Source organism: Leopardus geoffroyi, chromosome A2 (genome assembly GCF_018350155.1).
Source record: "Leopardus geoffroyi isolate Oge1 chromosome A2, O.geoffroyi_Oge1_pat1.0, whole genome shotgun sequence".
Classification (NCBI taxonomy): Eukaryota; Metazoa; Chordata; class Mammalia; order Carnivora; family Felidae; genus Leopardus; species Leopardus geoffroyi.
The window spans coordinates 95,803,587-95,819,664 of NC_059331.1; the positions used below are offsets into that span (position 1 = coordinate 95,803,587).

The 16,078-nt window shown below is 34.8% G+C and overlaps 1 protein-coding gene across 7 annotated transcripts in view; it reads left to right on the forward strand.

Moving 5' to 3' along the window:
• Positions 1 to 16,078, forward strand: part of AKAP9 (A-kinase anchoring protein 9) — a 155,380-nt gene that overhangs the window by 99,094 nt on the left and 40,208 nt on the right. For 4 of the 7 annotated variants that reach the window (XM_045497029.1, XM_045497032.1, XM_045497034.1 and 1 more), the window contains 5 exons: positions 9,297 to 9,459; positions 10,373 to 10,585; positions 11,542 to 11,580; positions 12,977 to 13,209; positions 14,150 to 14,269. In XM_045497029.1, the coding sequence (XP_045352985.1) occupies positions 9,297 to 9,459; positions 10,373 to 10,585; positions 11,542 to 11,580; positions 12,977 to 13,209; positions 14,150 to 14,269 (768 nt within the window). Of the gene's footprint in view, positions 1 to 5,508; positions 5,923 to 9,296; positions 9,460 to 10,372; positions 10,586 to 11,541; positions 11,581 to 12,976; positions 13,210 to 14,149; positions 14,270 to 16,078 lie in introns of those variants that run through there. The other 3 variants (XM_045497030.1, XM_045497033.1, XM_045497035.1) reach the window with 2 other exon arrangements.

The following is a 16,078-nucleotide window of genomic DNA, read 5'->3' on the forward strand; positions in this document are numbered from 1 at the left end:
GAAAACTGATAGACGGTAAAGGTAGAGAAATAGCCAGTAGTTACATGTCAGAGTCCTTCATAAGCTAACTTTATGTTGTAAAATGTGGAAAGTCATTGAAATACTTTTGATGGGAATAGAAGATCAGAGGCCCCTGGGTGGCCTAGTCAGTTAAGCAACTCTTGATTTCAGCTCAGGTCATGATCTCATGGTTCGTGGGTTCAAGCCCTGTGAAGGGATCTGCACTGACAGCACGGAGCCTGCTTGGAATTCTCTCTTTCCCTCCTTCTCTGCCCCTCCTGTGCACATGTCTCTCTAAATAAATAAACATTAAAAAAATAATAATGATTAAATTTGTGTCAGATTCCTTTAGGCAGCGGTTTGATAGGCAGATAGGCAAGAATATGGTGAGGAGAGATGCTGAATGTAGGAAACAGAAGGGCCTTGTAATATATTCCAAGTAAAAAGTGATAGAAGTAAAATTAAGGCAGGAGGAAGTGATTTTAAAACTTTTAGGAAATTGAATTTAGTAGCATTTGGTATGACTGGATGTGGGGGATAAGGAAGAGAAGAGGAAACCAAGTATAAATCCTTAACCAGCCAAGTTGTTGTATTTCATTTGAAATGCATAGAAGAGGCATCAAGTAAAGATAATCACTTTTTGGGTGATTTGGGAGTTTGGGTAGAACTAGATTGGAGGTTGTTATTACTTAAAGACCTTGAAGCCATGGTTGTAGAGTGTATACAGAACTATTTTTGTACTGGTAGAATGCTGACATTTAAAAGAGAATAAAAATTGGGGCGCCTAGGTGGCTCAGTTGGTTAAGTGTCTGACTTCAGCTCAGGTCATGATGCCACAGTTCATGAGTTTGGGCCCCACGTGGCTGACAGCTAGCTCAGAGCCTGGAGCCTGTCTTCAGAGTTTGGGCCTCTGTGCTGACAGCTAGCTCAGAGCCTGGAGCCTGTCTTCAGAGTCTATGTCTCCCTCTCTCTTTATCCCTCCCCTGCTCGCTTGCACTCTCTCTCTCTCTCTCTCTCAAAAAAAAAAAAAAAAAAAAAAAAAAAAAAAACACACACATAAAAGAGAATAAAAATAGTTAGGTCTATGGGAGAGAGCGAGAATGAGAAGTAATTTTTCCAAGAGAATAGTGTCATAAAAGCCAGATGAGAAGTGGTTTTTCCAAAAGCTGTCACTTACTACAGAAAGTTATAGGTGGCTGATGATTTAGTGTCCATTGGATATTTCATTGTGTGTGTTAACAGTGACCTTGATGAGAATGGTTTCATGGAGTTGGTGAAGGAGTATTCAAAATTCAGAGTTGGAGAAATAGAGACAGCAATTTTGTGACTACTAGCTGTGAAGAAAACAGAATACTGGCTTGAAAAAGGGAAGGTGCTTTTTTAAAGGTTGGAATGGTATACCTTGAGTAGAAGTGGAGAAGTTGAAGATTGCAGGTAACGAACAGATGGGCTTTCTTGAGCCAGGTCCTTGGAATAAGTGAGGATGGAATCCAGAAACAAGTGGAAGGTGTGGTGTGTGGATCAAAAAGACTTGCCTCCTTTCAGATTGGAGAAAGATTATTGCAGATTATTGTGGATTTATGTTTGGGATGGAGGAGGGGTTTCATTGAAGTCCCCATAGCCTAAGTAAATATTGTCAGGTATTCAAGATTCTTTTCTTTTTAACAGTGTGGATTTTTATGTTGTGTGATTTTAGTAGAAGATAGGTGATTAAGCCTTGTATTTAGTTTTAAGGTTTAGTATGCTGTGGGTACCATAGATACATCCTGCTTCAACAAAAGAACTAGTGAGTTTGTTTACTAAGTATCAGGGTTTCTATCTGGGCTTATTTCATAACATCTATTAAAGGATTATTTTACTGTATGTATTTGATTTGACAGGTGACTTGCCCTGTGGTATATACATGCAAATCCATATAATGATACTCTTAATGTGATGAATTGTATTTCTCTTTTGCCCAGATAGGCTACCGTAAAATTAGGCTTATATTCAATCTATTGCAGTTTCCTATTTGTTGGGAGAGTTTTCATTATAATACGAGGGAAAGTGCTTAAAGACTACCCACAGGCCCTTAGAAAGGTATCTCTTTAACATAATCTTTATTCAGTAGTCTCTTTGTGGTACTGCAGAAAAGTTATCTTTGAGAGTATGGTTTCAGATTCTTGTTTCTTGAATCAGGTAGAAAAGGAATTCAGTCTGTTCCATGGGAGTAGCCTTTTCAGCTTTTCCAGAATTCAGAGGTGCTACTGAGAGATTCCTTTAGGCCTTGGAAAAAATTAATGAGGAACTTCCTCCCACAGAATGATGATTATTATAGGTAACTCTCATGAGTTTAGTATCATTTTTGAGAATGATGGAATCTAAGCGACATGTTTCTATATCTTCTCAAAAAAGAAGACTCTTTCTGAGGATAAAACAATAGTTTAAGATTTTGTTTTGTCAATGTTAAGGGTTTTTGTTTTTTTTTTAATGTTTTTTTTGAGAGAGTACGAGTCGGGGAGGGATAGGGAAAGAGGGAGACACACAGAATCTGAAGCAGGCTTCAGGCTCTGAGCTGTCAGCACGAAGTCCGATGTGGGGCTCGAAATCACGAACCGCAAGATCATGACCTGAGCTGAAGTTGGACACTTAACCAGCTACCTGAGCCACCCAGGTGCCCCTGTCATTGTTAAGTTTTAAACATAATTGTAATCAAAATGTTGAAATGCATTTTCCCATTAGGGTTTCCCCCAATGTGCTTATTATATTGGTCAGGGTTCTGTCAGAGTATTGTATCCAGGATTCAGCCCCTCTATTAAATAACTTACAGAAATAAGTGAACAAGTCAGTATCCAAAAGAGAGCAATAGAAGTGTTTTACAATTTGAAAGAAATGTTTAAGGGGGAAAAGGTTAAATATCTTAACATTGTATGATTCAAATAAAGCTGTTTAGTTAGGGAAACAAACGTAGCTCTATACAACAAGTTAATAGCCTTCCAATATGCCTGAAATCTTGATTATCTGGAACCTGGGAACAATGAGCTAGTCTAAATATTTAAAGGGCATCCTCCTAAAAATTGAAGTCATTTTGCTTTAACTGCTTTTGATCGTAAAAAGTTTTATGTGCTTTCTAAAATTTAAAAAAAAAAAATAGAATTTGAATTATTCCAATGCAGAGTAATCTGTCTGAACATCAGTTACTATACCATAGGTTAATATACTGTTGTTAGGAGAGCTATTTTCCTCTATCTTAAATCAACTCTACTGCTGTTTTGAGTCCTTTTTTTCCCTCCTTAATTTTACTATTTTTTTTCTTTGTGGTTAGTTTCTTAACTTTGACCTATGTTCTGTTATAAGGGTCTACATCTTGATGTTTTTGTTTTACATGGATGGAAACAAGTTTTATGTGCTTTCAAAAATTGGAAAGATATAATTTGGACTATTTTAATTTAGGGTCACCTTTTTGAACATGAATTAATATAATATGCCATTAGTTAATATTCTGTTGTTATAAGGACTGTTGGCCTCATTCTAAATCATCTTATTAATCTGCTTTTTTGAGTCTTTTTTTTCCTCCCTGCTTTTTTTTTTTCTTTGTAGTTAGTTCTTACCTTGACCTGAATGTTTCTGTTTTTAAAGAGATACTTCTTGGGGCGCCTAGGTGGCTCAGTCGGTTAAATGTCCGACTTCAGCTCAGGTCATGATTTCGCGGTCTGTGAGTTTGAGCCCCGCATCGGGCTCTGCACTGACAGCTCAGAGCCTGGAGCCTGCTCCAATTTTGTGTCTCCCTCTCTCTCTGCCCTTACCCCACTCATGTTCTGTCTCTCTCCCTTTCTCAAAAATAAACATTAAAAAAAAATTTTTTAAAAGATACTTCTTACTTTCAGAGTTTTGTTTTTGCTTCAAATATGAGAAATTGGACACCACATTATCAAAATAAACTAATTTCCAGAGGGAGCGAGGAAAGAGTATCTTGAGAACTATATGATATGCTAAGTAAGCATGGGTCCTAGCAACCAATTCATAAAGCTGAGCAGCTAGGATACGGATGACTTTGTATCTGCTGAAGATCAAAAAAGTCAAATTTGGCTAAACCAGTGTGCTGTTAGGCCTCCATTTTGTGAAAATGTTAAGACATCTTCACAGACTAACTGGCAAACTAACAAAAAAAAAAACATGAACAAAATTTTGTCCTTGCCTAATCCAGAATTAAAAGAGGCAGCTGCCCCTGCCCTGCCCCAGAACATCTGCCTGTAGATTCTGGGCTCTCTGTAGAAAATCTCATTTTCTCTCCCCTAATTATTAGCCTAATATGAAGGCTTTGAGTGTTAACTCCTTTAAATAATTGCATATAGTGAAAATGGCTGTAAAATGGATTTTTGTTTATATTACCTGCTTGCTTTAGTAGGGTTTTTTCCATAGTAGATAAAAGGTTTTGGTTTTTTGGGTTTAGGCTATTTAGTTACTGGATAGAGAAAAGGCACCACAATGAAAGCTTTTTCATTTATTTGAAACAACTCTCACTATTGAGGATCTTTTGATGTTAAAAAGTAAGTTCATCTTTTAAAACTCTGAGTGTTTAGCTTATTCAGTATCACTGACATTTATTATATGCAACTTGCCCTTTTGAGTTTTAGTCCGTGTTCATAGAGTATCTTAAGTGGTGTAACTACCGAGAGTTCTATATAATGCAGCTTTTAAAAAGAGTGTTTTTTTTTCCCCTTAACATTCACTCTAAAAACAATTCAGTGTAGAAATAGATTGTAACTAAACTATCTATACTTAGTTCTAGTGACTGCTTGAAAGAATGAGTATTATTTTAAGGAAATATCAAAAGGAAGTACTAATTTAGTTTTCTAGAAATAATTATGATTATTTGATATACTTTAAGAACTACTTGGTAGTAGACTCAAACCTACTTGATTTCACATTTTCAAATTAAAACAATTTTTGAATAGGATGGAAAAATACTAGCTTATCTTAGAAACATCATAAACGTGTCTAAATACCCTTTTCAAAGCTCTGACGTGGAACTTGGATCCTGTTAGGCAGGCTTTTTTGTGGGCGTATTAATTCACACTCCACCTGCCAGTACCTATAGGTAAAGACATGAAACCACACCCTCTGTTCTGACCTTTTCCTCAGGGGACACTGACTAGAATCCTTTGGCTCAGCATGAGAGGCTATTTGAATAGCTCAGTTCCGAGGAGCTTTTACTTTTGATTTGAGTGCAGCAAGAACAAGGGAAATAATGTTGCAGCTACACTTCTGAAGACTGCTACTATGGAGATTTAAAACTCAACCTTCCCTGCCAGGTTGTTTGGAAGGCTTATTTCCACAGATATGTTTGATACTGAAAGCAGTTTTATTGCTCAGCTGATTCGATATTTATATTTTCATTCTTCTATTCTTCAAGGATTTAATTATTGTAGTTGAAAAGGTGTTTGCTTTTATTTTTGTTGTCTTTGTTTTTCTTTTGTTTTTGACGAAGACTCATGGAAATGTAGTTTTTAAAATAGATTTGTGGGGTTTTTCTTTTGTTGTTCAGTTGTATGAATTAATAAAATGTTTATTTGATAGTACTAAAAAGAAATTTTCATACAACTATGGTGTCTCTTGATAAACTAAAAAGAACTTTTTAATGTAGTGGAAAACTGTTAAAGCGAGTGAGGAAAATTGGCAGCTGCATCTTCTAGAATGGATTCTTACAGGACCTATTTGGCAACTGTCAAACTCAGTGGCTCATGGTTGGAAGAACAAGATGAAGACATTTATGAGGTTGAATCTCGTGTGCCTTTACCATATCCTTTTCCTCTGTGTGAACATTTGGATGAAAATAACTCAGTAATTATTAATACTTCTATTTTTCATTTTATTCATAAAAGAAATGGGCACATATTAAAACTTATTTCTAAAATTTCACTGCCTACCCCTCCTTATTCAGTAAGTATAAAAAACTTGGTTTCTTTTAGTTTTAGTTCATGGTTTCAGTTTTTTATACATCTAATTTAAAAACCTGTATAATGAGAAATGAACTTTAAATGTCCTTAAGTAGAATAGAATCTTGTTTTGTTATTGTTTCATATGTTACTACTCATTTATCCTAGATGTATTGAAGGGCTAAATTTGTTCTAAGAGCCCCATCTTGGCTATGTTTTTGATTCCAGAAAGTAGAGTGAGATAGTATTACAGTTCTCCCATGCCAGGCAAGCTGTTTAAAAAGATCCTGCTTCTCCTTAAGAATCTAGCTTTTATATGTTTATGGTGCCAATCCTGAATAAAAATGGAGTGATTAAAAGGCAATAGGCATTATGATTCTTAAAACAGCCAAGTGAGCCAGTTAGGAATTGTTTACAATCATATGGTGTATTGGCTGTAGTTCCAGACAAGGAAAAAGAAAATCTGGATTCTAATTTTAATTTTCTTGCTAACTCATAAGGAACTGATTTTTAATATGCCTACTAATCCTGTGAGGAAATACTGTTTTCTACTTTTTATGTGACATGTATTTTATAAACATTGTTAAGGGTAAGTACTTAGCATAGTTAGTACTTCAGGTTTATTTAACACATAAATATGTTGTGAATGATTCACCTCAAGTTAATTCAATATAACTACAAGTTATTCAGCACTTTTTATGACTTTCTTGGCTTTAATTGTAATGCACTAGCTAATATTTAACAAGACAGATGGTTTTCAGAAGTTTTGTTACCTCCCCTGAAACTTTTATATTAAAGTGACACTATATTTATTGATGCTTTATAATGTAATGCTTTTTAATATAATAAGTTTCTTAACTTATTTAGAAGTACTGAAATGAAATTTTTATGTATTTCATATTGTTAGGTATTAGGAATAAGTCATAACAGGATAGAAGAGGCTTTTTAAATTATATTTAGATGAACATTTGAAAGGGGAGTCTCTTATTCCAGTAAAGTATGAGTGCCATCTGCTATAATAAATGAAATTTGTTTGCTAGCTTTACTGTACTTGATTCTTTAATTTTTTTGTTTTGTTTTGCAAAACTAAAGCTATTTCTCATGGTTCTATGCTAACTGTTTAAATGCATTTAAAAGCTGCTTTAGATCTTGTTAAGAAGTAGACATAGAAGCAAAAACAATTTAATTTTCTTATGTAAATCAAGTATTTTTTTTTATAAATGCTGAATGCTTCTTGTACAGTAAATTTGAAAAAGGAATAAGAAACTATCCTTTTTAGTCAGAGCTTTGAACTCTTTCAGAGTTTTCATGTATTTACCAGGCAACCACTTTATAATAAACAGAAAAAGTTACCTATCTACATATGTAGAAACAATTGATATGTTTTAAAAATACAGGCTGTGACTGTAAATTCAAAAGAGTTATTATATATAAATTAGTTCATACTTTGTGATCATGTTCTTTATAGTAAAAAATCAATGTTTATTAGTTATCTACATTTAAAAGAAAATACTCTTTTCCCAGTCAAAAGTAGAAATATATATAGTTTTATCTTTGTTGAGGTAGCATTGACATGACAGATGTTTTAGGAAATATTTTGTGATTTGAAATGTATGCTCAACTATCCATTACAAGTCTTAAATGTGTATTCATATTATCTCCAAGTAGTAAGTTGTAAATAATATTTAACACATCCTATTAAATAAAACAAGAACAATCACATACTTGATATTTTGGAAATTGACTTAGAGTGACCATAAAAGGCTTTATTTAGTAACTCTAAAATGTGTTTGCTATGGTAAATACTACTCAGATGTGAAGAGCAGAAGTCTTTAAAAATAAAATATTCTTAAATATCATAATTTGATAATACATTATTGATATTTGCCTATAAATTAGAAACCACTGCATTTTTTAAAACATAAAACATGGTAATATCTTTCTACTTTATAATTTTACAAATTCTTATGACATTGTCAGCCTATTTTTAATATATATTTATATATGGTGATTGCTTTTTCAAAATTTTTAGTGTTATAGGACTAAATACTAGAAACATTTGAGCTCAGTTTTTAGTTTAACTAAAAATAAGAACTGATAAACAAGTGCTGGCAGTCAGAAGCTCAGAAAACAAAGGCAGAGATGGTGCTTTTCTGTAATTTCATGGAGCTGATAACAATGATCACTGTTTTTTGAGAGCTTTGGCCTTGAGTCTGTACTTGACTGTCATCTTAAAAATTGTTTAAGAATGTAGTGATGCCAATAACAGCATTTAAAAAGAGGCTGTATTGGGGCGCCTGGGTGGCGCAGTCAGTTAAGCGTCCGACTTCAGCCAGGTCACGATCTCGCGGTCCGTGAGTTCGAGCCCCGCGTCGGGCTCTGGGCTGATGGCTCAGAGCCTGGAGCCTGTTTCCGATTCTGTGTCTCCCTCTCTCTCTGCCCCTCCCCCGTTCATGCTCTGTCTCTCTCTGTCCCAAAAATAAATAAACGTTGAAAAAAAAATTAAAAAAAAAAAAAAAAAAAAAGAGGCTGTATTTATGAGTAATTATGGGTAATGCCTCTGTATTGTAAGATTTTGAAAATAAATTGAATATTCATATAAAGTCTTGTAGCTGTTTCACAGTTGGATAGAAATATAAAGCTTTTAGTTAAAATGTGGGTTATAATTGTTTTCATCTTGTTATGACCCTATGATTTTGTTAATTGATGCCATTATATGAATCATATATTCCTCACAATGTACAGCAGGAGTCCACAATCAATAAATGTTAAATATAAAAGAAATTAAGTTTTACATAGAGCACAATCACATAAAATTCTTCCACAAATAAAGAGCCTATGCGTTACTAACTTTATATCTTTCTTTATATTATAGAATACAGATGTAGTGATATAAGTTGGTTTATTTCCAAAAGAAGCATTTTTTTTTATTTTGTTTTTAATGTTTATTTGTTTTTGAGAGAGAGAGAGGCAGAGTGGAAGTGGGGGAGGGGCAGAGAGAGGAGACACAGAATCGGAAGCACGCTCCAGGCTCTGAGCTGTCAGCACAGAACCCGACATGGGGCTCGAACCTACGAACCATGAGATCATGACCTGGGCTAAAGTCGGACATTTAACCAACTGAGCCACCCAGACACCCCCAAAAGAAGCATTGTTTTGTTTGTTTAATAAAACCAGAATACATCTCTTATGGGAAGTTATATGTAGGTAATCTACTTGTATACTGACTATCCCCATTTAATGTTAGCATGCACTAGAAATATTAAATGGTTACAGTTCAACAGTTTATTTTTATTTAAAAACCCTTTCTTGTTAAACTTTAGTGGGGTATTCCCAACACTTTGTCTTCCTTCATGTATGCTTTCCCTCCTCATTTAGCTTGAACATGCGAAAGTTACACAGACAGAGTTGATGCGGGAGTCATTTCGACAGAAACAAGAAGTGACAGAGTCCCTTAAGTGCCAAGAAGAACTGCGAGAGCGCCTTCATGAGGAGTCCAGGGCTAGAGAACAGCTGGCTGTGGAGCTCAGTAAGGCTGAGGGTGAGCAACTTGCTATTGGCAACTGAGTGTGGAAAAATTTCAAGTTTAAAAGTAGAGATTTTGATGCAAGCCAAATTTAGAAATCACAAGTGTATTCTAATGTAGGGTGAGCACTGAAACATAGTTGTAATTTGTCTTCAGACTTTCTCTAAGCAACTTTAAAAGCTATATATTTTTAATTATCAAAAAGTGTTTAATAGAATTATAGAAAGCATTAAAATTTTTAGAAAATATAGAAATGGATGATGGTGATTTGTTACCAAAATTCCACCATCCTGAGACCAGTCTTGTTCTTTAGCAATGAAAAGACTGAAGCCAAAAGATGTTAATAAATTGTTCAAGGTTGGGGCACCAGGGTGGCTCAGCTGGTTAAGCATCTGACTCTTGATCTCAGCTCAGACCTTAATCGCAGGGTCGTGAGTTCAAGCCTCGCGTTGGGTGTGAAGCCTACCTAGATAGGTAGATAGGTAGATAGATAGATAGATAGTTCAAGGTAATCATTAAATGGTGATGCTGGGCTTTAAGCCTCTGAAGCCTCATACTGTTTATATTCTGCCATACCATTGTGGGTGTTGGCCTTCTAGAATCACTTAAAACATCAACTTTCTCTAGTATATTTAAAATGTGACTTGGTTTACAAGCATCTGATTTATATTAAGCTTTCTTGTCTGTTTACATCTGTTTGATGAAGTGAGTTATCACGTACATGATGTGATACCTTAGCATAGCAAAGTAATAGAAAGTTCAAAGGAACATCATATTTAGGCACAAAGGTTAAACAAGAAAAAGCCTACATTGAATGTACCATAACTGCTGCTGTCATCAGCAGATTCATTCAAGATATTTATAGAACGCCTAATGGTAAGATTTAAAATAAGTTTTAATCCTGTTCCCTGTCAATTTTATTTTATAGGTGTCATTGATGGCTATGCAGATGAAAAAACTCTTTATGAAAGGCAAATTCAAGAAAAAACTGATATAATAGATCGTCTTGAACAGGAATTGTTATGTGCAGGTAATAGATTGCAAGAATTGGAAGCAGAACAACAGCAGATCCAAGAAGAAAGAGAATTACTGTCCAGACAAAAAGAGGCTATGAAAGCTGAGGCAGGCCCAGTTGAACAGCGTATGTATTTTTAGACTTTGTGAATGAAACATTCCTTAAAAGTTCAAAGTGGGTCTTTTCTCCTTTCAGTGCCATGATTCACGTATTTCATATGGGGGTTGAAGAATTACAAGAAAATCTACTTCATTGGTAAAGGTTTTATTAGCCAACTATGTGGAGTTTGGGTTTTTTTTCCATTTTCCTTTGGCAAATTTTAACAGGAAAAGATAATTCCTTAAACTTCTGCCTCAGGAGACAGCTGTGCATAATGTGGCAGGATATTTTTTAAACTGTGTAAGATTCAGTTCTTTTGATAGCAGAAAGGCAGCAAAAATGTATACTTGGATTAAGTAAAAGAGCACTGATCCAGCACTAGTAGCAAGCAGGTGGGGGTGGATTTCGGCCTGCAAGAGAATAGATTGAAAAGGTCAGTGACTGTTACACTGACATCTAGTTTAATCTGTGTACGAGTTCAAAGAATATACAATTTATAAATAACATTTAATCTTTGCTGAAATGAGAAATTATGTGTAATAGCTTAGTTTTTTTAGCAGTAAAAAACGTCAGTCATTATAACGGTGGAACTTCAAATCCTTTTTATCATATCCTCCCACTTTTATATTACACATGCAGTTGGAATTATAAATGTGTAGTTTTATTAGTTGAATTTTGCTAATTGAGAAATACAGCATGCATTTTTGTAATATGGTGTAATATGGTGTAATATGGTTCTGGTTGCTCAAATTTGTTTAACACAGGTTTAGGGTTGGTCTTTTTAATGTGCGAAGTGTGTGTATCGTACACGTAAAACATTCACGAAATACTGGTACATCAAAATGTTACAAATGATAATAATCAGTGGTTTCAACTTTTACTTCTAATTCTTTTGTGTTTACGTATTATTCTGTTTTAGGAAGTAGACATGTAAATTATATCTTTGTTCTGTGTGTGTGTGTTTTTTCTTTCTATTCTTATAGGACTAGTAGATGCTGCAGTCGATGCAGCACCGGGAGCAGGTGTGTTTATACAATTGCATGGCCAGTCTTTGGGTGGTAAACTTACAACTCCAAAAACGGGGTGACCCTTGGATTTTCAATCACATACCTCTACTTTTCCAACTAACATACCTCTAATTTTGCTGTTGTGTTTCATACTTACAGTTTTTTTCTTTAACAAAAAACTTTTCTTTCAATAAAAATACATATATGTTTGAAATTAACAACTGAGATTTGTAGGGATCATCATCTTATATCTGTTTTTCTACAGAGCTTAAGACAATTTCAGTTTCTTACATAAACAAAATGTATTAAATTCTCACCATATGACTTTTCAAAATGCTCTTTCTAAATCAGGAAATATATAAGATGATGGTATCAAGGATCAGTGAAATTTAGTAAAGAGACTTTCTGGTTCATTTAGTTTTATATTAACATCTAAATCACTATTGTTTTAAAAGGAAAGCTATTTTCTATAGATTCCTAGTCCTGAGTACAGTATTGGCAGACTGGTTAGTGTAAGGACTCTCAGGTTATGTTCCTTTTTTTTTTCATTAGAGTATTGTTTTACTTTGCTATATACTTTATTGTTGTATTACTAATGTTAATAATAATAGCTAACACTTATATAGTGCTTACCATACTCTAGGCACTATTCTTTGTATATATTAACTCATTTGATCCACAATAACTCGTAGAGATCAGTAGTATTACTATCCCCAGTTTATATATAAGGAAATTGGAGGACATCGTGTTAAGTATCACACAGGAGATAAGTGGCAGAGCTAGGATTTGAATCCACAGTTTCTGCTCCTAAGCACTACACCATACTGCCTCTCATAGTCAGTTTTCCCTTGATACATATATGTGTGAGCGTGCAAGACTAACTCAGGAATATGGATCTGATGAGGAGAAAGACTAACAGGAAATTGATTGTAGTTGTATTTTTTTTTTCTATAACTCTTACTTGCCTTGGTTAAAAATTTACAGTCTTTGATCTTCATGTGTATTGTGTATGCATATAAAGTGACTTTATTGGTTTGGAATGAATTGATTTTTGCCTGAGGTGAGTTATTTCTGTGCTTAAATTTAATTAGACTTTGTTCTTTTCCTTATGGTGAAAGTGGACTTTTTTTTTTTCTTTTCTTGGTCATTTGCTATGGCATTTTCACAAAATACCGTTTTTAGTGACAGAATGTTTCTTTTTGTTAATATGGTATAATTTTTTTGATACTAGCTTGCTTACTTCTATAGGAATATGTTGCTTTGATATTTTCATAGGAACATTTTCCTTTCTTACGTGTGTTTAAAGTAAAACTCAGATCTCTTATTTCATGAAGGTAAAATTTGAGCATTGTTATGGGTGATTTCACTATTACTTTGATTTAACTTAGTATATTTTTATATTTGTAAACAGAATTACTACAGGAGACAGAAAAATTAATGAAGGAAAAACTAGAAGTACAGTGCCAAGCTGAAAAAGTACGTGATGACCTTCAAAAACAAGTGAAAGCTCTCGAAATAGATGTTGAGGAACAAGTCAGTAGGTTTATAGAGCTGGAACAAGAAAAGAATGCTGAGCTAATGGATTTAAGACAGCAAAACCAAGCACTGGAAAAGCAGTTAGAAAAAACAAGAAAATTTTTAGATGTAAGTATTCTCAACTTGAATATTGATTTTGTCACTGGAGTGCTTACTTGCTGCTAGTCTAGGTTGTGAATTTTAAATTATGAAGAAACTTGAATTCTAACATTTTCATCTACTTGTGTTTTTTACCAATTAACTGAAAACTATTCCAAATAAAAATTCTAATAATTTTTATTACATACCTATGACAATTAAAAGCAGTACAGGCAGATTATGAGTAAACCCTACCAGTTAGCCTTTCTAAATTCAGAGTTAACAAGCTTGTCCAAGACTTTGCTTTAACCAACTGCTAAAGCAGGGTGAGGATCCTGAGAGCTAACTGGCCAACACTGTTTCACCCACAAAAGATACACACAGAGTAACACTGTGCTCTTGGAACAGTTGTTACGCTGTCATTACTGTCTTCCAAAATGATACTAAATCTTTAACCTCATATGGATTTTCTTCTTTGGGGTTTCACTTAAGGCCTGATATCCTTTTCATATATCAGGGAATCAGATTCTGACAGATTTTATAACTGACAGATTTTATAATTTTAGATACAAAACCTAGATTAGGATGAAAGAAATTGATTTTCTAAACAGTTCTACTTACTATTTTTTTAATGACTAAATTAACAGTGGAATTCCTCCTTTGCTCCAAAAAAATAAATTCATTTTTGGGAGAATATTTTTATCTCATTCTGTATTTAACATTACTTGAATTATTAAAAATGTCATGCTTCAAATAATATTTAAATGCAGACATTCCTGTCAAAGATTCCAAATAGACTATGTACCGTACAACAGGTGTTCTTTTTTTGAAACCTTTTGGTTTGGGGTATTCTGTGGCCATCAGTTGTTTATCTTAAATAAAACTGTATGTATAACTAAAAGAAGTAGCAGTAATAATAGCTTCAGTATATATTGTTTCTTCAGTTACTGTTATTGTTATTAAACTTCAGGAGCAAGCCATTGATAGAGAACACGAAAGAGATGTATTCCAACAGGAAATACAGAAACTAGAACAGCAACTTAAGGTCGTACCTCGATTCCAGCCTATCAATGAACATCAAACTAGAGAGGTAAGAAAGAATTTTACTGATATTGTCTATGCTACAGCATATTGTGTGTCATAAAAGATGTCTGTTGTGAAGAACTTAAAATTTTATTACATATAAATCTTCAAAATCAGAAAATTAAATATTACTTCAGCGTGAAAAGTTCTTGAAATTCTAAAAATTGTTTATATTGGTGTTCTGGGTGGCTTAGTCAGTTGAGTGTCTGACTTCAACTCAGGTCGTGATCTCGCGGCTTGTGGGTTAAAGCCCCGCATTGGGCTCTGTGCTGACAGCTCAGAGCCTGGAGCCTGCTTCGGATTCTGTGTCCCATTCTCTCTCTGCCCCTTGCCACCCCCCAAAAATAAACAAACATTAAAAATTGTTTGCATTGAAATTTGGAGTCATTTCTACCTGCATTTATCTTCTAGTTTTGCCCAATTAAATAAACTTACCTATTTCTTTCTCTATTCCTGTTCCTGACAAAACTGATCAAGAGTTGTCTGTATTCAGACAATTTTATTTCCCCATCCTCCATTCTTTTCTCAGTCCAGTGCAGTGACGTTCTAACCCCTTTGTCTCAGTGGGGTTTTATATCCTCTCTTTTGTTGAAATTGTTCTTGTGAAAGTTACCATCCTCCTGGCCATGTCCGCAAATCATCTCTGTCTTCATCATACGCATCCTCAGAGGCTTTCATTGCAGCCTTCTTCCTGAAACACTTCCTTCTCTTGGCTTCTGTGACATACCTACTTCATTTTGTTTCTTTCCATAGTCTTTGTTTCTCAACCCAAAATAAATGATGGAAGACCCAAAGACTTGGTCTTTGGCCCCCTTTTCCTTTCCTATTAATTTTCTCTTCCCAGGTAATTGTGTGTAAATGACCGTATGTTTATATCTCCAGCCCTGACATCTCTTTTTTTTTTTTTTTTTTTTTTAATGTTTGCTTATTTTTGAGAGACAGAGAGGGACAGAGCACTAGTGGGGAAGGAGCAGAGAAAGAGGGAGACACAGAACCTGAAGCAGGCTCCAGGCTCTGAGCTGTCAGCACAGAGCCCGACGCGGGGCTAGAACTCACGAACTGTGAGATCATGACCTGAGCTGAAGTCAGCGCCCAACCGACTGAGCCACCCAGGTGCTCCCCTGACATCTGTTTTGAACTCTGGACTTGAATACTCAGATGCTTTACCATCTATTTCCATTTAGATGTCTCAAAACTAACATGTTTAAAAGAGAGCTCTTGATTCCTGACTAACCCCCATCAGAGAAAGACAAGAATAAAACATGTTCCTTCTTCTTTCAGTAAATATGATACTATCTTCACCTTTCTTATTGCTAAGACCTAGATTTCATTCTTTATTCCACTTTTTTTTCAACCCCTACTTCCAGCCCCTTGGTGAGGCATGTTGCACTACATCTTACATCTTCCTATTCTTTCCATTTCATTCATCTCCTTAAATCCTGGCTGTCACTGTTAGCCTGGATGGTTTTGGTAGCCTCCTTACCACTCTCCCTGTTTCTCCTTTTTCATCCCAATTATCCACTTCCTCATTTAGAAACATAGTCAGAACTCTATATTTGCCAAATAAATGCTACATGAATGAGGGAAGATTTATTGTATAAATTGCAAGGATGCCTTGTTACAGTTATATAGACATCGTGCTTGGGGTTACACCATCCTAATTTGAATCAATAGCTCTGTTATTTACCACATGTGTGACAATGGCTAACTCATTAAAACTTTCTAAAACTCATCTAGTCATTTCTAAAACAGAGATGGTGGGGTGCCTGGGTGGCTCAGTCAGTGTGCTTCCAACTCTTGATTTCAGCTCAGCTCA